At 41.3% G+C, this 26,115-nt stretch overlaps 1 protein-coding gene across 6 annotated transcripts in view; it reads right to left on the bottom strand.

Annotated features, from left to right (window-relative positions):
- The window catches only part of ebf1a (EBF transcription factor 1a), a 265,989-nt gene that overhangs the window by 9,530 nt on the left and 230,344 nt on the right, over positions 1 to 26,115 (bottom strand). For all 6 annotated transcript variants that reach the window (XM_007891402.2, XM_007891404.2, XM_042340170.1 and 3 more), the window contains exons 12-14: positions 8,834 to 8,899; positions 7,121 to 7,298; positions 2,970 to 3,149 (exon numbers count right to left, since the gene is read on the bottom strand). In XM_007891402.2, coding sequence (XP_007889593.1) covers positions 2,970 to 3,149; positions 7,121 to 7,298; positions 8,834 to 8,899 — 424 coding nt within the window. The remainder of the gene's footprint in view (positions 1 to 2,969; positions 3,150 to 7,120; positions 7,299 to 8,833; positions 8,900 to 26,115) is intronic.

Below are 26,115 nucleotides of genomic sequence, written 5' to 3'. Positions count from 1 at the left end.
GAAACAGAGAAACAATTTACATAATAAAAAATTTGGGGCTTTGGGTCAAACGCAAAAGTGCCACGAGCCGTCAAATGGCATTTTACCTCACACCATAATGAAACATTTGAATGGAGCAGGCCTTCCCTGGTGGCTCTGGTTAACATTCCCCATTCCACTCCATTTGCTACGTGAACCGTTAAGAGATTGACAACCTTTCCCCACCACCTTCCTCAGCTCCCCCCAAAACCGCACACCCCTGCCCCAACCCCCCGCCCCCCCATGCCTCCAGTTTGGGCTCCTGGTCAACTCTGTGAAGCGCTTTGAGAGTTCCTCCTGATGTGAAAGGCGCTGTGTAAATGTAAAATTGTTGGTGTTGAATTGGCTTGGCTGTGTATCAACAGTTCTCTTCTAGTGCGTGATCATTTATTCTTTTCATTAACACCTTGTCTTTACATCTTCATATCCTCTGCGCTGCCCAGCTTTGGGTTTATTGCCCTGTGGCTTAATCAGACAACAGGCTCGCTAAAACAAAAACTATCGATTGCTGAAAATTAGAACCAAAGAAATAGCAGCCTGTGATTGTAAATGTCTTTATCTAAGGTCACCTTAGCTCCCTGTAATACCAGTAATAAATGTACTGGACTCAAAGTGCTGGTATCCAATCGTTATTCATCCAATTAGTTTATTGATTTAATTAAGAGTGACGCCTTTTAATTAGAGCGCCTGACTGAGACAGTGTCTGATGTGGGGGAGGTCAGGTATTACTGACCCCACACTGCCACCACCCCTTCCCTCAGTGTGTTTTTTAAAAGAGACAGTATCCCTTTCAGTTGGCCGGCAGTGTGAATTTTAAAACTCTCAGCAGTCAAACTGTCTGAGTTAAAAGGTTCACGGGCCAAAATCAGTGTATAAAACGGAGATGCAGGAGACTGGTTTGCAGGATTCCTTATTGAGAAAAGTGGAATTATCAAATTTCTAAAACACTGAATGTGATATGAGTGTATTCTTGAATATGCTCCATTTTTTTTTAGAAATTCAATAAGCACAATTTTGTCAAGAATTCTTTACCCCGCAAATTACGTGCTGATAACATAGACGCTCAAAATCAGCCACTTTTTTTTAAGCTTGAGCTTTGCACCCTCAGCTGCCGATCACTGCGTCTCTCCAGGCAGGAGAATGGTGCTTATTAAGTGCTTGCCGCTATGTTTACTGTGCGGAAGAACCCCATGATGTACGTCTTAGCGCTGAATTTGCATGCTCAAAAATAGCACAGTCTCTTCACACACGCATCACGAGTGTTATGTGGGCATGTGCCTATGGAAACTCTGGTCTGGAACATTTTGACAGAGACGGCACTGCCAACAGATGTAGGTTCAGAACCCCAATACCACACAATATAACTCCTTTGGGAGTACCCTCCCCACCTCATTTGTGGTATTAGAAAGTTTCTGGGTGTGAATGAATAAGTTTAGACATCATTGCAGTTTCACTGAGCTTTGAGATATGACTCATTCAGCCCTGGAGAACCTGTGCATTTCTACTGAACCGATTAATTAACACAGATTATGAAAGTGGTGAGATCCGGTTGACGTTTGTTTGATTTATAATTTGAAGAGCTGTAAATCTGAGAAGGCCGTAGAATGTACACAGCATACCTGGGGGAGTGCCCTAGACTAGATAGGGGTGAGAACTGAAAGGTTGAGGGAAATCCTAGCCACAGTGCAGTAGGCTATAAAACGAGCACAATACGAAAACATCAAAATGAAGACATTTGTGTATTAAGTGAAGAACGAGCCACATGTATGTAACGTGAGATGCATCATCCTTACACGGTGTCTTTACGGAGCAAGACTCCTGGCACGGTACCACAGAGAGGAGACTTAGCGGCAGACAAAGAATCTTCTGCAAAACTGTTAACACAACAGAGCCTAGAGCCAGCTTGCAGCGAGTCCTGATTGCTTGTTTAAACCAGTGAAGTTATGATGTCATTCAATGCAGGTATTTCAGGATGACTTAGTCAAGCTGTGTGGCTCAACAAAGACTGGTCCATCTGCATTGTCAATGATGGTATAAAACATCATCCCTGAACTTGTTTCCACTGTTGTAACTTCAACATCATAACAGTCATAGAGGTTAATGGCACCAGTTTTAAATCTTAATTTTCCTTGTTCCATATTTCAGAAACACTGAATGATGGAGGTGAAATATTACAACCAGTTACACAGATGCGATTAATGGTGCTCAGACAGACAAGACAGAGTTTGCAACTTAAAAGGCCTCACTGAAGAATATCATTGTCAACTGATGGGTTAATGGTACTGAACCCTGAGTTTTGGCCAGTGAACATTCCTCTTATCCTCCTCCTCAACTGAAGACAGAAAGACACTTCCATCCCCTCCAACCTTTTCATGGGGGAGGGGGAGATTATCCCCTGCTGCCCCCCTGGTTCCGCCATCAATGTGCCATGGTGCACTGTTGCTGAGTGCAGACACTAATTTGGATTATCGCTGTGAGTCGTGACCCAGTGGTTCCGAGAGTATGTTTCCCCAGTATAGGGCAAGCCCATTGTAATGTGTCCAATCTCTCAAAAGTGATGTTATCTAACAAAGTGTGAAAAAATTTCCAACTTAAGTCTCTGTTAATGACACATACTGTACTTTGTGCACTATGCCTGGGAAGTGCCCCTGATGTCACATCCTGTGTGCTGCATATGCTTAGAAACATGCGGGAAGTGAGGTTAGTAGTGCAGGAAACATGAGTGATGTTTCCTGCATGTAGCTTAGTTGTACTCAATGTGCAGTAGTTGACAACAGCAGCAACCTGATGACCCAGAAGTTAGGTATTTATTATGGCAGGAAACGAGCCAGTCAGTGCCAGAAGCCAAGTGATTGATTTAAGCAAACTTTTCCTCCACCAGGGGGCAGTCTAATGGGGTCCACAGTATACATCAGCAAAGAGACTAAGTGGTATCTGGTTTTGTAACTTACTGGCATATGGCGAATTGGCAGCAGAGCCATTGAGGAAGCCAGGAGATCCTCCCAGGTTGGACATGCCAGCGTTTCCGTATCCATTCATACTCGTTGTCACAGAGTTGTAGTTCGTCTGCTGCGGAGTGGAGCTTGGCACATATCCATGAGGAGATACGCTGCTTGTGTTACGACTGAAACCTTTATCAGAAAGAAATTAGGAAGATCATCAGCTGCACTCTGACTGAAACCCTTCAATATGTTGAAGGTCCAATTCTAGTACCCTACTGCTGAAGGAAACCCTTAGTAACATGAACCTTAATAAATGTAATAACATTTCTACAACAAGGAAGATCCTGTTCAGAGGAGGGGTAAGAATGTAAAGAGACGGATGAGATTTAATTCACAGAAAGGGGCAAATATGTGGAATCACTACTCAAGGAAGCGATTGAGGCAGATTATGACAACAAATTAAAGAGTGAATTAAATTGCTATCTGGTGAAGTAATTGATAGAGATGAAGTGGTGCAGGATTATTTTATACTTTGGGACCAGTCGGATGGACCTCAATGCTACTATTCAGAATGTTATAATGTTATAAACCATATATGTGACCAACACTGCTGTGGACAGGGCTCTTGCTATTCCTGTGTGCCTTGTTTGGGGACTGGAGAAGGACAATCTGAAAAGCATTCCCTTCCTACCTTGGGAAGGACTTCCCTCAAGGAACAAGCTTAATAGAAATCCATAGAGATATCTGTAAGCTGATCCTTTTAGCTTTTTTGACAGAGTGTATATAGGGGACTATTTAGGGGGAAGAAGAGCTTCTCAACAAGGCTTCTCTAAAAAGGCTTGTCCTCACTGCCGAACTTTCAAACAATTGAGAATTAGTTCTTGTTGTTATATTTTCGCACATTTCCTGGCGTTGCCGGTATGCTTAAGGTAATAAATTGGATCCAAGGTAGCTGCAGAAATCATCCGCAATGGTACGACATGGTGAGATGTAGTGATAACCGAACCAAGGAAACGGGTGAGGTGGATCGCAACACAGCCTTTCAATTTACAAAAAGAGAAATTAGTGGATTAAAGGCATAGAAAATAGGTTTGCAATCTGGAATCCATCACAATACAGTAATTCTCAAAATAATATTAATACCTTGTGATCACCGCTACAACAAATATCTATTTCTCTCTTACTCTGTAGTACAAAACACCCTGTTTATAACTCAAAACTTTCTCTTCAAACTCATAAAGAAAGCTTTGCTAAAAAAAACATGACTGTCGTAGATTCACAAAATAATTTTATCCACCAAATTGTTTCGGAATAACAGGTCGTTATCTGGCATGTTGGCAATTTCTAAAGAAATTCATTAATAAAGAAACCAAATGATGACTCCTGCTAACTGGATTTATGTCACATGGGAACTTTATTCCAAAGGTAGATTACGTTGGAGCAGAGTTGACATTACTTCTGGTTTAGGTTTCCTTATTAAGGAATCCTGTTGGAAATAGCTGGACATTAGGCCTCATTGATGAACTTAGGATGTGAAAGCTTTTTTATTTCTCTTACATCTCTGACATTTCTTCTGTGCCGAAAAATGAAGAAGTGTCAAACGTATAAGATCTGGAACAAATTTGTATATCTAACAAATGCAGGACACAAGCTAACAAAGCACGTTTACTGTGGAGTAAGTTGTGGCCTTGCATTTTTTTTAAATTGAAGCCTGTGCTGTGTGCTTCAATCGTGTCATTAACTCACTGGAATTCGGTTTGTCCTTTCTTATCAAAAAGAGTGTGAGAAGTGGAAGGGTGAGGAGTGCGGCCAATCAAAGTGAAACACACCGCAGTCACAATGTTTCGTTGGAAAGAAATGGCAATACTTGAGATGAAAGCAGGGGGTAATTTCTCACTGCCTAGCTACAGCAGACCTGTGATGCATCGTCTAATGTACCATGTTATGTACTTATCAAGTCTCTAGTTTGGAAGTGCGAGAATCCTGACTTCTCTCCAGAATCCCATATAAACATTTAAAACCTTCTTCAATCTCTCTTATAGCTTTGCAGTCTGGGTTGATGCCACAGTGGACAAAGCCTGTAATTGTAACCCTTTTATTGACATTGCAAATTGAGTGTGGGAATACATGAGTCTTGCCTTTGTTATCTGAACGGATTCCCATTTAATATAAAAATACATAAAAAGTAATTTATTTGAACATTGTACTCTCACACATCATAATGCTTTCAGAGGAGTACTGTGTTTTGGGAATGCAAATTTCAGAACACGAGAAATAAAAGCTTGAAGAAATATATTAACTGTTATGTGCAAAGAGGGAATTTGGGATTAGAGTGGATAACTAGCAAGGAGCTAGAAACAGCAGAACCCACAATGGACTGAATGGCCTCCTTATAGGTAGTCTACATAGACCAACATGCTTTCACTTTTCTCTCTACTCTTTCAAAGGCACTGAAACAGATTCCACACACCCATGCAAGCCCAACACCTACATTATTGACCCCTGATATAACTCTGTTGTCTCAGTAGTCATGTTCGCTTGAGCATCCCATCATCTCAGACCTTATCTGCCTTTATAATACTATCTGTCCTCACCTCCCTGATGCACAGTTGCATTACATTCTGTGTGTTGATGTTCGAAAGGCAATAATAAGACTTAGAGGCTGAACAATTTTTTTTTAAATTCAGAATGAAGCATTTGGTGGAAAATGTCTCCTAGAATCATAGAATCATAAAATTATACAGCACAGAAGGAGGCCATTCGGCCCATTGTGTCTGTGCCGGCTCTTTGAAAAGAGCTATCTAAATCGACCATAATCCCCCGCGTTCTCCCCATAGCCCTACAAAAGTGTCCTCCCCAAATATCTATTTACTTCTCGCTTGAAAGTTGTTATTTAATCGGCTTCCATCACCTTTTCAGGCAAAACATCACAAAAATCACAAGAGAAGTTCAGATGAAGAACTTCAGCTCATTCATTCTAATCCTTTCAGAATACCCACCCCATTACATCATCCAAACGTTTCTTAAAGTCATCCAGTGAACTGACCTCCACTTCACTTCCTGCTAATCCTCTCCAGATATTCATTACACTATGTGTAAGGAAATACTTCCTGGTTTCTGTCTTGAAACCCTTCACACCCCTGAATCTGTTCCCTCTTTCCCTGCTGCCTCGGTGAATCTTACAGTATACTTCCAAGTTCATTTTTCTTCCATTCTGCGTCAGTTGTCAATCTTTTGATGAATATTTGTCAGATGTTGTTTATTTAAGGAATCACTGGGTTCAGATAGAGAATCTAAGGCTTATGTACTATCACCAGAATCTTTAATGGATTCAACAAAGTAAAGTGATCGTACCAACTTGTAGGACTTATTCTAATGATGACACGCACATCCTCACAGCAGTGATACTCAGTAACATTTTGGTTAGTGTCATAGTCTCAAAGAGACTGTTCTACAGTGCCCTATTGAGTGATGAAACACAATATAAGTCTATACCTGCCTGCTGCACATATTGAGATTCCCATTTCAATCATGCCATTGCAGAGATTTACCAGATATAAGATGAGTACTCAAGAACAGAAGGAAAGAGAAAACTGCAGGAGGGAGGTTTATTAGGGCACTTTCACTTGGATGTTTGAATAAGCCTGCTCTTAATAGAATCCCCTCACTTTCTCTCATAGAACACCAGAGAATGCCAGGGAAGAATACTGCATTGGGGCTTTGGCAGAATCCCATAGCCAAGCAGATCAATTACAACATATATAAATTATACAATATATATATATATTATATATGTAAGCTGAATATCTCAAAGTGCATTACAGATATAATGGAGGGGACTGAGAATGAAAAAGATTCATCATCACACTGAGGTCTAACATCCTCTGATCGCTGATAGGGACCTTTTCTCTACACCTTTATAATGGGAATCCCCATTAATGAAAAATTGTTATTTTTATTGAGTGCGGTAAGAGAGACCCCTCCTCCCCAAGTGCTTTCTTTATTGAGTTACTGTAAGGCTTAATAGCTGTAAACGATCAGAAAAAGTCTACATCTTAGGATGTGCCTGCTGTCGACCCAAGAGAATGAGTTCTGCATCGCCAGGCACTGCACGTCTGCTGCAAAAAGCACACCACTGACTGCACATCTGGTCCACTTACCCTGATTAGCAGCCTGCGTGGACTCGGAAACATTCACAGCCAGCTGGCCGCTGAAAGAGTTAACTCCCATCATTCCTGCGTGGACAGATGTGTTGCTGAGAGCTGGGAGCTGGTTGTGGTTTCGAGGGACATTGTACAGAGCCTCAGCTATGTCAGCTGCTCGCTTCAGGATGATTTCCTATGGGGAGGGAATTGTTAAAAAAAAATGCAAATCTACATCTAGTGTGATGCTGGACCATCATGATTTAATGTTCATCTCACTTTGAAAAACACCGAACACTTAATACAATACAAAACAATTTACATTTTTATAGGGGCTTTCACGTCGGGAGGACATCTCAATGTGGGGCCACATGAAGACAATTACCTGACAAATAATCAGCTGAAACTATAATAGAACATTTGTTCTGTTATTTCATGTTATGAGGTTTCTTTTTTGTTAAATCGACATGATTCACTGCATTCCTCTATCCTATATTGAGACTTGTCCTAATTTTACGCCTGTTTCTCCCCTGAAGGCCTGGACTTGTACAGTGCTTCTATGTGAGTTGTACATCTCTTAGTTTTTCCTGGATGAGTCCTAGCAATAAGTATCAGCTGGCTGTTCAACCCTGGGGTTAGAGGGAGGATTCAAACCTTCTGGATTCTGTCCTCAGCTGGGTGGGCAAGGAGAAGGAAATTGAATAATAATAATAATAATCCTTGTATTTGTAAAAGCGCATTATCACGTTGTTGAGACTTCTCGAAGAGCTTCACAGGATATACTGTAAAGTGAATTGACTGAACAGTTTGTAGGCGAAATGCAGTAGTCAATTGCGCACAGCAGTGTCCCACAAACAGTCAGGATTGAGTGACCAAATTTGTTTTTTATGGGATTACTACCCCTGGAAAGCAATCCACCAATCGACTAACAACGAGTTCCTTCTTAATTCTAAGTAAACAGAGGCATGTGAAATAAGGAAACCTACCTAAGGTTTTGCCCTGCTTGGGAAATGAACCCAGGTCCTCTCACTGGCAAAGCGAGTACTCTAACAAATACGCTACATTGTGGATAGTGACAGAGAGTAGCAATTCTGAGTGATTTTTTNGTCATTCCTAGGATAAGGCACTAAGATCAATTTGATCAGTGGTGATGCGAAACTCATTGACTGAGATCAGCGAATTTCGTACACAAAGATGATGGAACCTGAGACCTTCCTTGCCACTGGGACGAGAGTGGCAGTGACTGATTGTGGATAACCATATCCAATTCTCAGGTCGCTTTCTGTCTGTCGAGATACATTTCCAGAAACTCTGGGCCAGGATGAGAAAGCAGATAAAGTGAAATTAGATCAGACAAAACGATTGCTGCATGCAAAACTTTTTTAAGTTCCTAAAATCCTTATATTCAGATGTGAGACGAGCATCTTGGTTGGCAAGACCGATGTTCTACTCCAACATTAGAGGTACACTAAGCAGGAATATAGTACAGTCTCAAGGTACTATCCTCCCATCTTGACCTGGATCAGGTTGGAAATTGCACAAGGCTGTGGGGGGAGGGAGAGAAATCAAATCTACTTTCACCACTCGCTGCCTGTTACTGAACAACACTGCAATGTCCTGTGAGCAATCACTGCTTTGCCCAGTTCCAAGCTGATGTGGTCGTTACCAGGATAGCTCCGAGATGCTATCCTGCATGATGAGCGCTATTCAAATACAAGTTGTTGTTGTTACCTGGTTGTTGTGCGGCATGCCGTATAGTGCTTCCACTAAGTCAGCTGCTCTCTTCAGTATAACTTCCTGTGAAGAAAGCACAAAGAATGCAAGTTCATTTCCTCTGCAATCTTCAGCACATAGTGCTCAGCTGACTCTGTATCCAGCTGATGCCAAAACTAACAGTGTAACCCGTAAAGCACTGCGCAGCCTGCAATTACCCTCAAGGTGGATGCCAATACTTGAAGAAGGAAGCGATTGTTTTAGCCATCCAGCTAGCGAGCTTTGCATTCCGTGCTTTTGAAAGGATTTAAAAATAAAAATAAATAAAATCTTTGTATTTGATACGGCACCTGAAATATTGCAACATCTCAAAGTGTTCACCTCTCTTGGTATGCAGAGAGGTACACAACTGCCCTCAATCTCTGCACCTACAACTAGTGTGACCACCACTCAATGAGTAAGGGTGTATGTCCCGATCAGGAGGATCGTGAAGTATTCTTACACATTTTATGCAGAGGTTTGCTGTCCACCATATTACAGTGAAGAGTTCTCTGGGAATAAGTAAGCAGAATGCATGGCGAGAGAGTGCGCTACCCATACCAGGCAAACATCAATCATATATGTGGTGCTGTCAGTGGTTTTGATTAGAGACTCTTAGCCATGATGCTGAGTTTTTGTATGTATCAGATCCCCAGCTGACCGAAAGAGGAAGTAAACGAGAGAGAGAGTTACACAGAAAGAGTGTATCAGAAAGGCTGAGAGTATGCTTTTCTAAGTGAGAAGCATACTAAAGAAGACAGAGATATATACAGAAAGAAAATAATATTAATTACAGAGCTTAAATTCCCTGACCATCGAAAATATTCTCCCCTCCTCTCAAGTTGCTGTCTCAGGCTGGATCAGGCCCTAAGAGGTCACTCTCCAGTGCTCACCAAGTGCCTCTTCTTAATGTCACTGAACAGGGATCAGATGCAAAAATATTAGTTGGCCTGCCCTCTTTCCCCAGCCCAGAGACAATTGCTCCATTTGAAGGCCCTTTGACTGCTACTCTTACTGAAATCACCAAACCCTCTAGAAATAGCACTTTTAAGTTTTTTTGCATTCCAGCTTCTGATCAGCAAATAATCCTTAATATGCAATGGTCATGCCTGAGTCATGGGTCCTCTGAAATTAACACGAATGTGGAAAAATGAATGCAAAATCAAGCTGGCAGCTGACAGTAGTGCCACATTAGTGGCCTAATCCAATGCAGAAATGCATGCAAGTGTTGCGTGACTACTCAGATCAGACCACTTGTACTTTCCGAAGCTTGTTGTTATCTTACTGTGATTATCAACGGGGAATTCATTAAGCTAACTGCAGGAGAAGAGGGAGTGAGATCACTAAGCACTAGGATGCACTGGAGCTGAAAGCAAATAGTTGTTTACTCATGAAACACCTTGCAGTTAATGAGAGCTGTGGAAACGGATGGGACAAACCTATTCGATAGTGCTCTCAGCTGGAAAGTTTCCTTCTCAGGGTTTGAAAGTCTGCAGTGATATTTACAGCAGCTTACCTGTGTGTAGTGGGTAGGGTGAGGGGGGATTAATTATAGTAGACTCCTACGTACAATTCATTACAGAAGTACCTGCTGTTTAATCTTGAGAATGAATAATTGGAAGGTACTTTTACTGAGTCACTGAGTAACAACAAAAATGGATAAGGAAGGATCTGCTTGGGATGAGAGGATTAGGATAGTAGGAGACCAAAATGAACAAATACTTCACGGGACAAACTGGACTGTGAGTGGGGGTGGGGTGTGTGAGGAGGATAGAATTATCTATGGAGGAAAGATGGCCAGGGCTGAGTAGTAGAGACAGGGTATGTATGACTCTTCGGTTGTTGATTAGCTTACCCCAGAAACAAGCCCAAATTATTATGAATGGACAGGGAGGGAGGGTAAGAGCAAAGACTTGTGTAGGATATCTGCTTAAATGTAAGAAATATCACACCATGGATATATTCCTGCACTGAATACTGAAGCCTTGCCAAGGAACAAAGAACACTTTTTCGCACGAGCATCAAAACTAGCAGTTTAAAAAAAACTTATAGAATTTACTCCATAGTCTAACAACAGTAAGCAATAATGATAGTTAAAATTCACCTCAAATACAAATACGTAAAATAATGTAGTTACTATGGGCAACTTAGCAGTTATGTCCAATTTCCATGCACTATTTAAGTATTTGTATATATAAAGGCCCCAAGAAAGAAGGTAAAACACTTTTACTAACATAATTACATTCATTTACTTGTCAACGTCAACATTTTCAAAATTCTTTCCATCTATTTTCCGATGACAAGCGGCTGCGATTTTAAACCCTTCCACAGCACAAGGTAAAATTGTTTGCATCTGCTCTAACAGCCATTTAGAATTCAAAGCATTTTCATGCATATAGAATGGCTGGCGCTTCACATTTTTTGTTTTTTTTTGATGGAGGGGGGCGGGGTGGGGGGCGGTTGTCTCTCAACTTGCACACATTCTTCGAGGGGAAGAAATAATCACCATGTTTCCTTCCTCTGGTTTTGTTCAGGTACCCCTGACAGCTTATACAGGGACCAGACTGGGCTCTGGTGACTACTGTCACTCAACATGGGCAGGAATGTCCACTTGAGGGCGATGCAGGCAACGAGACTCATACCTCAACATGAGTCATTGAGGTTGGGAGGAGGGAGAGATATTGGAGGGGGTAAGAAAGTCGCGACAAACAGAAATCCTAATGCTATGGGAAGCTCAGTGTTTTCTGCTGTCCAGTGACCAGAGAATTATTCTCTCTTTGTCCTTATTCTGAAACGAATATGCCCATGTCACCGACGTAGGCATAGAAATAGAAATTTGCTGCACAGAAGGGTGTCTGTGGAATTGCTATTTGTTTTTCTTTGATTCCACTTTTGGGCTCTTTTCCCATATGTTTTTGCTGCCCAGGTGTGTGTTTCTATTAGCTAACGTTTTGCCCTTTATTCCCTGCAGAAACCCAGCCCAGTGTATACAAGGACAGAAAAGTGAAGAGTAGATAACAAAAGCAAGAGTTCAAGTGGACTTTCTGAAGTGCTGATTTGTATTCAGTAATGCTTTTGGACACAAGCTGCCTTCTTTCTCCCCTTATTCAATCTCTTGCTGGAATAGTGAAAACAAGAACTGACGCTTTGAAGCACTTCTAAGACCTCTGTGATATTACTGGGCACTATATAAATGCAAGTTGTTGATCTTGTTGCAGTGGAGTGGGGTGGGGGGAAGAGATTCTTAAGTTAAGACTAAATATTCAAAGACTACGTTGACAAACAAAACACGCTGATCTCCACTGAGGCTATAAATCTATAAGCTCCTCCGATAACTCAGTGAGTAAATGTACCTCCTGGTTTGCCTTTAGGATGTACCGAGATAGTAAGACACGAGTTGCAAGAGTTTAGAGTTGCAAATGGAAAATTCAGGAGAGATACCAGGAAGTTTTTCTTTACCCAGAAGGTAATTAACACTGGAACAAGTTGCCAGGAAATGTGGTTGAGGCCAGGACGTGATCTCATTTAAAAAGCATCTTGATGGGAGGACGATATAGTGGGTATTCTGGAGGGATGAGATCAGATGGACCGAACGTCCTTCTTCATCCAAACAAACCTTGCGATCTTGTGATACTCAGCCACATGAGGACCACAAAACATTTTCAATTCCACCCACTGTATATTTGCTTCAGCGCCCCCACACACCCCCATCCACCCCACCCCCGGGCTAGGAAGTGAAATTTCACCCTAGGGTTCCTTCCCCACAGTGCTGACAGGAACTTAAAAGCTATTTGATATTGGCGAGTGAAACCATGTGAGGAAATGTGAAATAAAGGATCGAATGAATCCTTTCAAGTATCATAAATTCTTTTATTCAATTCACTTCTTACGCCCACTGAATTTAGAATAGATCTTGAACCAAATTATAACAATGTTTAAAATCGTAGTTTTCCCCTAATGCCTCAGTGTCACACAGAGCTGGAAGGTTCCATGTTCAGCTCCTAATCTCTATTTACTCTATTCAGCATCCAGTAACTACTCCAAAATCTTACTGTATCAGGGACTTTATTCCATAAACTCTATCTGTGGGGGAAAGCTCCTCATAGACACTCTCTGCAAAGCAATTCAAGCAAAATTCCATGACATTCCTAAAACTACACACATCCACCAGTCAAACCAACCTCTTTCCACAGGGTTCCAAAGACCCTCCACACCTTTGGGTGTTAATTTGATTTTTGAAGAATGCAACACAATGACAAGTGGCACTTAGTCCTTTAGATAGAGAGAGAGAGAGAGAGAGATAGAGAGAGCAACTGAAGGTTTCCTACAAACACAAATACAGTAAAGATTCCAGATATTATACATTATCTGGGAATATAAGCCCTTACTACCCATAATATTACATGACTCAAGACAAGGGAGACATGCTTCAGCCACTTGTATTGGCATGAAAATTGGAGGAATCTTTCATATTACAACCATATGAGGATGACATCATTAGGTCAATGGAAAATCCAATCACTGTTGGGCCCAGCACACTTAATTTGGGTCAGACAAATTTATCATCTATCTTAAATATGGATTTCAGATAATCAAAGCACTTAAGACAAAAGAAGATTCTGTGCATTATTTATTACCGAATTTTAAACAACGGCTGAAAGGGTAATTTTCTATAAATTTATAACACCAGTTGACATTTAAATACGTTTTCATAACTTTTCAAATGTGTTTTAAAGACCAGTTATATTTAGATGACAGGGTAATACAGGGACAGATGAGAATGCTTTATTGCTTGACTTTAATGAGCACTTGAAGCCTGTCATTGTCCTTGGCACACAGCATCTACATGGTAAAGTTAGTCTGCTAAACGTTCTGAAGGCATTGTACCTGATACAAGATTTACATAAATTTTTTTAAAGTTTAACACAAAAGTCTGGACCGTTTTTGTACGAGAGAGGAGGAGGTCGAAGGTGGGAGGTTGTTGTAATGGGTTATGCTGGTTATTAATGCTGACTATTTGCATTCCAATTTATTCTGAAATTACTTCTTTAATATTTTGGTCCCAGCGTGATAGCTTTTCTCTGGTGCTTTGAGTAAATTGTTACTGGATATTGAGTGAAACTGTGGAGCACTTTGAAAAGCAATATCTTATTGTTTGTATAGTTAAAACAAGATTTTCAAAGACTCCTATTTTTTGTTTAATACACCATCCTGTACCATTTACTATACCATAGCTCTTGTTAAGTGAATAGAATACTTTCACTATTTTTATTACCTTTTATAAGATAGGATGTTACAATTATCAGCAATCATTCTCTTTTACATATCCTGGGCTTGTCATCTTTTCAGAATATTTTAAGTAAATTCAGTCAAGGCAGATGACAGTAGTTCTGTACAAATCAAATGCCATTTATCCATTTATGAGCTCTTAAAAAATTACACTGCAGTACTCAGACAAAAGTACATGGAACTTATTCAGAAGACGAGGGGATTCTTAAACAAGAAGGTTGAGGAGACAGCTGCCAGATAGATAGAAGCTGTAGCCTCTGTAAAGCTGCACAAGAGAGTATTGTCCAGTACCTTTAAAAATATGACGGCTGTTCGTACAAAACACATTGCAATGAATTGTCACGGATTTCAGTCACAAACGTCTGAAAACGCTTGTGAATAACTAGGGTGCATGGGATTCCTCAACTGTTTTAATGCCCGTGTAAATGTTTTTTTATCACCTTTTGTTCAATAAAACAATCCTTACTTACCTACCTACTCCTCACAAGCTCCAACTGATCGAAAACTCTGCAAAGTGTATTCTCTCCCACCCTAGCTTCCTCATTCTCACTGGTCTACCAGTATTCCAACAAATTGTCTTCAAGATCCTCTTCCTGACTTTGAAATCTAATCAGCATCTTCTCCCTCCCTCCCTGCCTCTCCTTCAGCCACATTCTCCTGCCCAGATGCTCTGAGCTGTTAGTCGTTCCTCACTCGCCAGCTCTATCATTGCACTAAGAGCCCCTGTCCCCTTTCCCCTTGCCCCTGCTCTGGAACACCCTCCTTCTAACTTTGAATTCAAAACCTTCTTAAACCTCTTTCTTTTTCTTCCGCGCAGAGTTCTCTCCATCTTCTCTTTTGGCATGACAATGTTATGCACAAGTCACACAACAGTTTGAGGTTCTTTGATGTGAGTATATCAGCGTGACTCAGTTGGTAGCACCGTCGCCTTTCAAAAGGTTGTGGGGACAAGTGTTACACCAGAGCTTTGAACTCATAGCCTAGGCTGACACTTGAATGCAGTGTGGGGATTGGGCACAGTTGGAGGTGCTGCTATCCTTCAGATGAGATGTTAAACTGAGCAGCAGCCTGTTCAGGTGAATGGGAAAGATCCTATAGCACAACTTCAAAACAGAGGAGAGTTTTTCCTGGTGTCCTGACCCCAGATAAAATTGGTCATTCATCTCATGACTGCTTGTGGGATATTGCTATGCACAAAATGTCTGCTGCCTTTGCCTACAAATACACTACACTAATCACCACACTTCACTGTAAAATCCTATGAAATGTCTTGAGTCGTCTCGAAATAAGGCTCTATATCAAACACAAGGATTGTTATTATTTAATTATGTGCTTTTATTGCACAACAATAATCAGGTGGAAAGAGCCTTCTACCAAACTTAATATAGAAGGAGAAAGAGATGCTTCTTTAAGTGGAGCAAATTCCACAGGTCTATCTACCAAGAAGACAATCTGTTCAACCCTAAGCACAAGCCAATTTATAATGACCTCATTCTGTGACAGACTCCAGGCAGTACAGCCAGCCAGCCTCCTAATACAAGTTCAATTCCGATTCATTAATATATCATTAAGGTTGACATTAAGCTGGTCACTATGGATAGGTGGTCTGCAATACAGATTGTTCTGCTGTGCTTTGGATGAATAAAAAGGACTGAGCGTGAATATTTATTACAGCTCCTTAAGAAAAGAGCCACGAAGGCTGAAGAGAGAGTGAGGCCCTGTTATAATGTAGAAGCCAATATGAGTGCCATAGCCTCTGGAGAAAGGTCACCATGGTTTGCACGTCTAAGCAAGTGCTGCTTGTAAAATATGATGAATTCTTCATTGCGCTCATGTTCATTAGCATTTTTATCATCATATAATGCTCTGCTGTCTTGAGAGAGCATTTTTGTAACAGGGAATGGGGCAGCAAAAATACCAAGTCCTGCCCAGCAACCAAATCAATATAGTTTTTTTTCAACAGAACTACAATCATCCTTTTCAACTGGCATCCTAACCCACTTGTGAAGATTATCCCAATGCTGAACTAGAGCTGTGTGTGAGAACAGCAGATTGGTGAGAATATTCAACGGATGTTTCCTCTCACTTGCTGACACCCTCCCAACCAAATACTTGTTATCAATGCCCACCCCCCACCCAGCCTCCACCAACCCCTTTTACTGTGCTGCTCACAGCAGCACCGCTGTAATTGTATGGTGGACTACGGCCACAAATACATATCCCATCTCTCCAATGTTTGTTTGATAGACCAGTGGCATTGAATACCTGGCTTGTTATATTCTGCTCTTCATAAACAAAACACTGGAGAAGGGGATGTCCAAATTTCAACATGTGATATTATTACACTGAGCATGGATGGGGCGGTGTGGGGTGGAAGGGTAGGTTTGACTGAATCCTCTGAGCACATCTTTGGGCGATGTGATATGGTCGGTGATATCACATGCTTAAGTGTGCACTCCAAAGTGTGCTGTGCACTTGGAATAGCCTTTGATCTGAGATTGGGGGGTGGGGGAGAGGGTGGGGGAACAGGGGGGAGAGGAAGGTGCAACATCTTTTTATTGAGAGGAATAGGCAATTTGCAATGTGCCTGTGATGACAGGTATGAATGCTGGAGAGTGAGCTGCTCCGCATACTGATTACTACGGTGCAGAAGCCAGGGTGCAAGTCATCTGTCAGGCAGCAGCTGTGGAGCCTGAATGACATCATTAAAGCCATCAGTACAATGACATCATTCAAAGCTCCTGCAACTCTCTGACATCTTTCAATTGTAGAGCTGACCTGGAAGAATTGAATTTTCCCGCTGAGCTGTCGGGCTGGGTTGGGACATTTTGCCGTCCATTCTTGTGTTGCAAATAGAGGGTTATACACACCAGCTGGTCCTCCAACCCAGGCTGACTTTAACTCTTTTCACTCTGTACAGCAGCAAGGCAGGCGAGCAAACTGGGATCAGTCAGCACTGCCAGCGAGACACTTATTCTTTTTTCTTACAAAAAAAAAGGTGATTCATCCTGCCAACAGGCATGTTACAAGCTGGCAGCTCGTAAGACTGAGGGAAACTAAGTATTGTACAGTCTTGGGTTCCTGAGAAAACCGAGTCAAGTGTTTGAGATACTATCTTCAGTCTAACATAGTGAGGATACAGGAAGGTTGAAGGGAATTAGACAAATGCTTGAAAAAAGGAATACAAAGGGGTATAGGGAGCAAGCAGGAGAGGGGAATTAAGTGGCAAAGACAGCAAGCAAGTGGCTTTTTTCTACATTGTAACATACCAGGATTTTAGGAATGCACATTTGAAGATTGGGAGCAATAAGGGAGAAAACATCAGAGAACAGCATATACAAGAGTGCTGATGAAATAGAGAAGTTGTAATGGAGAGAGTGACAAAGAGAGAGAGAAAGAGAGAATGAGAGAGGGAGAATGTGAGAGAAAGACAGCAGTCCCTTTAAACCAGCCTTGTCAGAAGTAAGCAGGCAGCATTTGCTTTCTTTCCACCGTTTAAAATCTAAGTTCAATAAGATAAATGTATCGATTTTGGAATGTGTTTGCCACTGAATCACTGTTTAAGAGGCTGGGCCTGGGTGCGATCCATGCTGTAAATTTAAAAAGAATGAAGAAATCAAAGCCGATCCAGAATAATAGAGAGATGCTTGTTTCTTCTATTGATCCTTGTTGAACTGCAACAAAATAGGCAGCCTCCTGCCTTCATAAATTGAACATTTTCAGATTACCATGCCTCATAAACATGCCCTTACTTCATTTCACCTCGTGCATTGTCAATTTAAATATTAATAATTATTTGATATATAATCCAGATAAATTATTGCTTGCTAATGGCTTTCTGGGATGTACTAACTATGGACTTTATCAGTAATTATTTAACAGGATCCTCTATTACGAATCCATGAGTGACCCAGTCCTTTTTCAATTAAATACTCTGATTACTAGCAAACAGCCAGGAGGCATGCTGACTTACTATGGGTCATACCACTCAGTTCCTGTGCACTTTCAATAATGTCCCATCACTGCATAATTCATAAGTCATCTGTATGACTCAAAGGAAACTAACTCTCCTTAAGTCAATATCTTTATCTCTTACTTCATGGAACCTTGTTCTAAACTGTGTAAACACCTGGTTTTCCTTTGATAATGTTCTTCCTTTCCCTTTCTTTTTTCCCACTTTAACTGAGGGAGAGGGTACTGGGAATCGGGATGAGATCATGAGCTGTGAGTTTTGCCGAGAGTAAGACCAGAAGCCAGAAGGAAGGCCAGAAGCGAGGCGGGAGACCAAGAGGAAGCTGGGAGTGAGTCCAGGAGCCTGGAGTGAGTCTGGGAGTCAGGAGTGAGCCCGGGAGACAGGAGTGAGATTCGGAATGAGACAAAGAGCCAAAAGCAAGATCAAGAATTGGGAGAGAGACAGGAGACTTGAGTGAGACTGGGAGCCGGGAGTTAGACTGAGCCAAGCATGAGACTGGGAACTGGGAGTTAGACTAGGAGATGAAAGGAAAGCGGTAGACAAACTGAGTCAGAAAAGTTATGATACAATAATTAACTGAGCTTTACAAACCAAAATCCACGATCTGTACCCTGATTTTTACCACGTTATCTGACCGGTTGGTGTTAAGTGGCCTCTGAACAAGGATAAGGGGAACCATTGTAACCAACTTTTTAATCGGTTTTCTGTAGTTCTTAAAAGAACTTGCAGAAAACTGACTTCAAAATTAATGCCGTATTTGAGAATTTATCAAATTCTGGCACTCTGAAATACTACAAGAATAAAGTAAATCTAGACCCAGGTGGAATTTTTCTTATTCTCTCTCTCTTGATCGCTATCAGGGATGTGGGGGGAATATTGCTATCGAGAGACCCCTGGTGAAAAGTAAACATGTGTTGACATCAAATCGCCATCTCAGGGCTCGTGCATAATGTCCTCCACAGTCAAGTAACCTGCCTACTTTCACTGTCTAAGCTCACACGTGGAGAGAGTTTTTTGGGTGAGGTAAAGGGAGGGGAGTGGGGGGGGGGGGGAGATAAGAGCCTGTGAAACTGATCCCGCAGAACTAAGCACAGTCCAGAGAGGAGGAAGAAGAACCCAAAGGGTCAGTGGTCAATGAAACCCTCCACGTCTCATTATCTGATTGAGTGTGTGCCGATACATTGCCAGTTGTAAAGGGCTAATTTGCCTGTCAATCACAGGCACATCCAAGCTTCAAGGAGGCAGCAGCATTAAAAATTATGTTTTCAATCATTGCCTTGTTGTTTACAGTTCACAGCCAGAAGACATTCCGATTCAAAGAATACAGAATGCAATCTGCTCTTTCTCTAAAATAAATATTTTTATTCAATTCAGCTTGCCTTCTCTGTGTACTCATATAGCGTAGCGCTGTGTGCACGGAGATAGATGACTATTTTTCTGAGTACAAACATGGTGTGTTTGCTGCTGCTACTCTAACCTCCTCCCCTCCCACTGTGCTTAATCAATACTCTCAATAATATTAAGTGCTGCTCTGCGCATTAAGGACTTTCAAGCCCTTATTTGTTAAATATAAACTAGAAAGTGCTTTTTCTTCTTTTGCTATTGATTTCTCCCCAAACTCCGTGCAATTGTATTTAATAAAACTAAATACGAAACATATTTTCCAATCACAGAATGAAACGCATTAAAGAAGGTATTGATTTTATCTCTTCTTTTTTTGATGAATAGCATGACATCCGTTGACTTATTACATACCGATGAATGGGGAGGCTGCACTGTTTCAATATGGCACTGTAGCTGTCACCTTTAAGATTAAAGGGGACATGCACCAACAAATTAGAGAGAGAGAGAGAGATCATCAAATCTAATAATGCTTTAAGGAGTGCTCCTCTTAAAATACCTTATGGTCTGAGCCTTAAAATCACTGTCTTAAAATTTAAGATTGAGCAATATTTTGAAATAAATCTAAATTCTTAACTTCAATTTTAATTTGGAAATTGATTTTGTTTAAGATTTCAGGAAATTTTAAGTCAGTGGTCTTAAGGTTAAGAACACGACAAATTTCAGGCCACAGATGTTGAATAAACTCATATTAGTCAAAGCCCCTGAATCACCTTACTCCAAACTAAACAAAGCATCTATCCCAGTAGCAAAGTTATAATCACAATTGAAAATGCTAACTCAAGAATCTTTCTTTGTTATAGCGTTTCTGACCTCATGCTTCAGTGAAGGCACAACAGTTCTCAATTGAGATTTCTCTTCCTCTCTTTCCAAGGTTAAATGTTTTTAGGCAAAACTTAAAAACTAGACTCTCACATGAAGGTTGGGAGATACCAGAGGACAACCATTGCCTGGCACAAATGAGAGTGTTTATGAGAGGATTGAATACATTCCTTTTGTGGGTAGCGGGAGGCAGAATGTTTTTTTTAATTTTAGGATGAACGATAGGAGCAATACACTTACTCACACCATCGTTCACATACATGAAATTAAAATACAGTGATCATACACGATGCATATTATACCTATTTCCGATATAAGAAAACTCCACTTTCTGAAGTACAACACTTCTCTCTTTTTTGGATAGCTGAAGGGAAACAGTCCCATGCATTCATAAAGAGGAAATGATTGTTTGCTTTAAATGAATGCAGATACATTTCCCCCACTTCTCGCTCTGACCTGGTGCTATTTCTCATAGTGTTTCATTATTGTTTTTTAAGCAATGACAACATTTTATGTGCCAGTGGTTCAGTAGAGATTGACTTCGGTGAGCTAGGCTTGGCTATCTGCCTATGCTATGATAGTGGCCAGTCTTGCACTCTGAATCCTGCCAAGTTCTCTGTGCTGCGAGGAGAATACTGTTAACTCATCCCAACCAACATGTGCTTTCCCTGTTCAAGCTCTAGCAGCTAAAAGTCCATAGATTCCAGGTTATGTTCAACTCACTGTACCATGATTTGCAATAATGATTGATGGCTGCAGTGTGGAAAGGTATTGAGCAGTTCCGTTTAATAAAAATCCCTCTGATGGGAATCCTCTCTCCTCCCCTTCCCTGTGATATGTGGATCAAACTTGCAACAAAAGCAGCTGATGTTGCAATGATTACCTTCTTTAAAAAAAGAACTGGATAATAATATGATAATAATAATCGTTGCATTTGACATAGAACATTATCACGTCTTTGACACATCTCAAAGTGCTTCACAGGATATACAGTAAAGTGGATCGACTGTGTACTTTGTGGGCGAAACCAGCAGTCAATTGCGCACAGCAGAGTCCACAAACAGTCGTGGAATGAGTGACCAAATTATTATTATTTTTTTTTACCCCAGAATTATTACCCCCAGAAAGCGATTCGCCAATTGACTAACAACTGGGTTCCTACTTAATGTTAGGCAAACAAAGGAAAAATACCTAAAGCAACATACTGATGTTGTTGTTGATATGTGGCTATCAGCAATAGAGCAGGGCTTTCTGTGGTCAATATATAAACTGATGCTAGCAAGAATTAAAAAACAAAATGTAAAGCTGCAACTTGTAATGACAGCCAGAGAAAGAAACCTTTTCTACCAAAGGATGCAGTTAATAGAATTATCTTGTTCCTATAATTTCTGCATGGTTAAATTCAATCTATTCATGGTATGTACATTGAGTAGAAATATATGGTATCAGTAACAGATGGCAAAGACAAATTTATTCTCAACAAGTAGAATTGGATAAGTGTCTGCCTGAGAAGAGCACTGGAGTATACATGAAAAGATTCCGACAGAGATGAACAAATACTCTGTGAGACGCAATGATTTCTGTGTTGCTGAGGTGGGGAGGCAGAGTGTTGTCTGGAGGGGTGATCAGGAATGAATTGGGGATGTAGAGATGGATAATCATTCTGAAATTTGAATACCTTTGTGGTTCAAAGAATCTTCGTATAGAACATTCCCCTAGGTGATGGAATAGATGGGATGAAATCCATGATAGCTGTTTTACAAGGAGTAGGTTTGATGGGCTAAATAGCCTTTTCTCTTTTCACCGAGGATAAGGGGCCATTAACTGCAAGTTCCTATTGTTATGTGCTGTATCAAGTGTACCTGGCTGTGCTAGTTCTGGTGTACCTGGCTAGCAGGGACCCCATATTTTCTGTAGTAAAAGGTCCTGCTCTTCTTTGACCATGTCTTCAGTCATCCTCCAACCCGCATACCTCGTGCCCTCCACCCCTCTTGATTCCAACCTCCACTTAAATGTAAACCTTTGACTGTCCAGTGCCTAGGTATGTCATCCCGATGTGAAATAAACTGTATAAATGCAATTTGTTGTAGTTGGGCTCAATAGTCTTCTTCTGTTCTACATTACCAATTACTCCATCACCTCAAAGTACAATTGGTAGCCATCAGACAGCTTAAAATGTATTCTGTAGCATCCTAGGTCAAAACAAAGTCTGGACAGATGTGGCTAGCCCAAGCATTGACCCAAAGCACTGAGCATCAAAATGTCAGCACAGAAGGAGGCCATTCAGTCCATTGATCTTGTGTTGTGCTACCTCCCCAGTTAGAATTACTTACTCAAAACCTGTTTCTTCTGCTTCCCACATTCCCTTTTATGTCTTGATTCTTCCAACTGTTAATCTAATTCACTCTTGAATGAAGTTACATATGTCTATTGAAGCTGTGTCAAATACACCATTTGAAATAAACTGTTCAGATTTTACTTCTTTTGTAGTTGCCCTTGCCCCAATCCACAAGCAAATAAGAAAATAAGTTCCCAGTAAATAAGTTCATCTGGATTCCACTGTATTTTCAGTGGGATCTGAATTAGGGCCACTTTCAACTGACACAATTAAATTTAAAGCTGTGATATACAAACACATTGTAGGAATGGTGCTTCCCCAATGGCTCATTTCACAAAAACACTACAACGTGTGAAAGTTTCCCATTTAGATCTGTTTGGATCTCTTGCCTGTGATGTTAGTTACTCTTGGGGCTGTTTGTGGTACTCAAATTGGCCTTGGTGTCCTTTGTTTCGGAAGAGGGGGAAAAAAGCACGTCTAATAACTACCTATGACCCCTACTGGAAAGTGCTAATCTACTGGTGTGATAATCAGGGGAAGCCAGGATTAGACTCAGAGTGATGACATTTGACGTCTGACTCACATGTGAAGAATGGTCATTTGGAGGAGATAACAGAGCCTGTGCTGAGTGAAATGCAGTCTGGAGGATTTGATCCCTGGTTTATGCTAAATTAGCTGATTTTACCTGGGCCACTGTAGGAGCATTAAAATTGGTGTCAGTGTTCCAGGATAGGGAGGAGAAAATTCCAGCCAGGGCTCCTGGTGGCGATCGCTAAAACCCTCCTGCTGATCCTCCCGAAAGGATCGGGCTTGTCGTGATTCTCCCCTGCTATCAAACAGCCAGCTGATACTCACTGCCTAGATTCAGACGTGAAGAATGGGCACTCGGGCAAGGCACCTGGCAAAGTGCCAGCACCCGATGATTCTCTGTACAAATCACTGCCTTCGCATGAAGAGGGGAGAAAACTATCAGGGGCCACGGGACTTTGAACAAGCACTCTGCTGATCTGATGTACATGTTACATACGCCAAAGTAAATAAGACCCGATTGTTAGCTAGCAGCTTTTCAATTTTCCCGGAAATTTCGCTTTTCAATTTCCCTCAGCAATGTTTCCCCACAAACAAATAATAGGGAATAAGCGGCTGTGCATTGTACTGCAAGATCTTTCCATTTTGTCTCTAATTGCGCTGTAATTTTTTAATGAAAGGGTAACAATAGGAAAGAACTTGAACCAGGTCATTTCTAATTCGGGGAATTCTACTCGATATCACCAGATGAATTGGTGAAATATGCAGCCAGGGCAGCCGTGGTGTGCGAGACAATGAGATCTAATTTGCAGAGATTCACAAGAAAATTCATTAATAATAATCCTTGCATTTGATATAGCGTCTTATCACGTCATTGAGGGATCTCAAAGCGCTTCACAAGTATACTGTAAAGTGGATTGACTGTATATTTTGTGGGCAAAACGCAGCAGTCAATTGCACACAGCAGTGTCCCATAAAGAGTCGTGGATTAAGTGATCAAATTATTATTTATCTTTTGGGGGGTGGGATATTACCCACGGAAAGCGATTCCCCAATCAACCTAAAAAGCAGGTTTCTGCTTACTGCTAGGTAAACAGTGGCGTGTGGAGTAAGGAAACTTGCGTAAGGTTTCACCCGGCCTGGGAATCGAACCCGGGTCCTCTCACTTGCGAGGCGAGATAATAGATTCTAATTTGCAAACAGAAATCATCGCAACTGGAAGCATGTCACTCCAATCACACGTGTGATTCTGTGATTACACATGTAATTCCGATCACGTCTGAACGCAGTGGCTGTGACGCCCCCACTCTTACCCGCAGGATTCCCTATTTACAACAGGGTCAATATGAACGACTCCGGTTACAAATCGTGCGAATTAATCTGTGCCCCCCTCCCCGCCACATCATTGCAAACTGTATTGTATGCTTAAAAGGTAGCCTTGATGTATGGCCTCTGAAGCAGCAAAAAAACATGGTATCTAAAGTAATTAGATACCATGTGCTCCCTGCTCCAGTTACAAGGGCTTGTCATGCCCTAGATTCACTGTGCGTTTGAGTCCATTATCATCATAAAATATTCCAAAATGAGCCAAAGTGATCTGCTGCCCGAGTGAAACTGCAAACAATCCCTTCAGTCAAAGCTGGAGAAATGTAATTGCATCAGATCTCGTCACTTATGGTGCCACATAATTCTGGTGTAGTTTCTGTCATGCTGATGTTTAAATGTAGTTGACACAGAAATTAGGAAGGCTGGAATTTGTTATAGTGTTGCCATAACTACACTGTGCCAGCAGCTGACTCTCCCAAACAAAGCTTCGAGAGGAGCAGGCTCCTCATCTGTCGGTCAAAATGGATGCAGGTCACGTCCCCGGGTCCCCATATGGAGCCTCAGCATATTTTATTAGGTACCATATGGCGAGAGGATAGAGGCAGGGGAGTGATTCGGTTGCAGGATGGGAAATGACTGTTGTGAAAAGCAAGTGGGCAATTATGAGTGGAGGTTTGAGAACAACAGGAGAACTGGGCAGTTTAATCTTCACGCACAGCTAATTGACAGTAATATGCAAACGTGTCCCTTTGGATTTTAACTTTGCATGGAAATGTGCTTAATGCTTTAAAAGCGGTGAGGCTGCAATCTTTCGAAGCGGGTCCCTCCTGTCAACCGCAACACACAGACCTGGGAAATCTCACACCCCAATAAAATAAATAGGTTTCACATTTAAGCTTCCTACTCTCGCTGACGAAAAGCAGTCAGTGCGTCGTTTCGCATCTGGGAGGAAATGAGAGCCCTGATCCGCCCCCACGTCTCCCTGTGATGGTTCGGACGCTCCCACACGCACAGTTTGATTCTGTTCGCTGTTAACCCTTTGAGTACAAAATGCAGTTTCCAAAATCTCAATGTTTTCTTCCTTAGACTACCTTTTTGTTGAGAATGCTCAACAATGATTACAGAGTATCCAAAGACTGAGAGAAAGTTTAGAGCATAGAGGAAGGCCTTTCGATGCATTGTGTCTGTGTTGGCTGTAGCTCCCCCATTGGACGTATCTACACTACATTCCCGTTCTCTTGTCCCATCATGTCTGTGCTGGAGTTAGCTTCCACAATGGAGTTCTCTACTCCAATCCCATTCCCCTCCTCTCTTACCATTGTGTCTGTGCTGATGCTAACACCCCCAATAAACCTAATCACATAGTCATTCAATGCTTTGCCTGTTGTGAACAAATTGGCTGCTACGTTCATGCACATAAATATACAGTCACTCCACTTTACAGTATATCCTGTGAAGCGCTTTGAGATGTCTCACAGACGTGATAAGGCGCTGTATCAAATGCAAGGATTATTACTATTACAACAAATACAATGATAATTATTATTGTATTTTATTGTTACAATGTTATTTTAAGGTTGGGAG

This window comes from Callorhinchus milii, unplaced genomic scaffold (genome assembly GCF_018977255.1).
Source record: "Callorhinchus milii isolate IMCB2004 unplaced genomic scaffold, IMCB_Cmil_1.0 Scaffold13, whole genome shotgun sequence".
Lineage (NCBI taxonomy): Eukaryota > Metazoa > Chordata > Chondrichthyes > Chimaeriformes > Callorhinchidae > Callorhinchus > Callorhinchus milii.
This window is presented reverse-complemented; position numbering and strand designations above follow the sequence as displayed.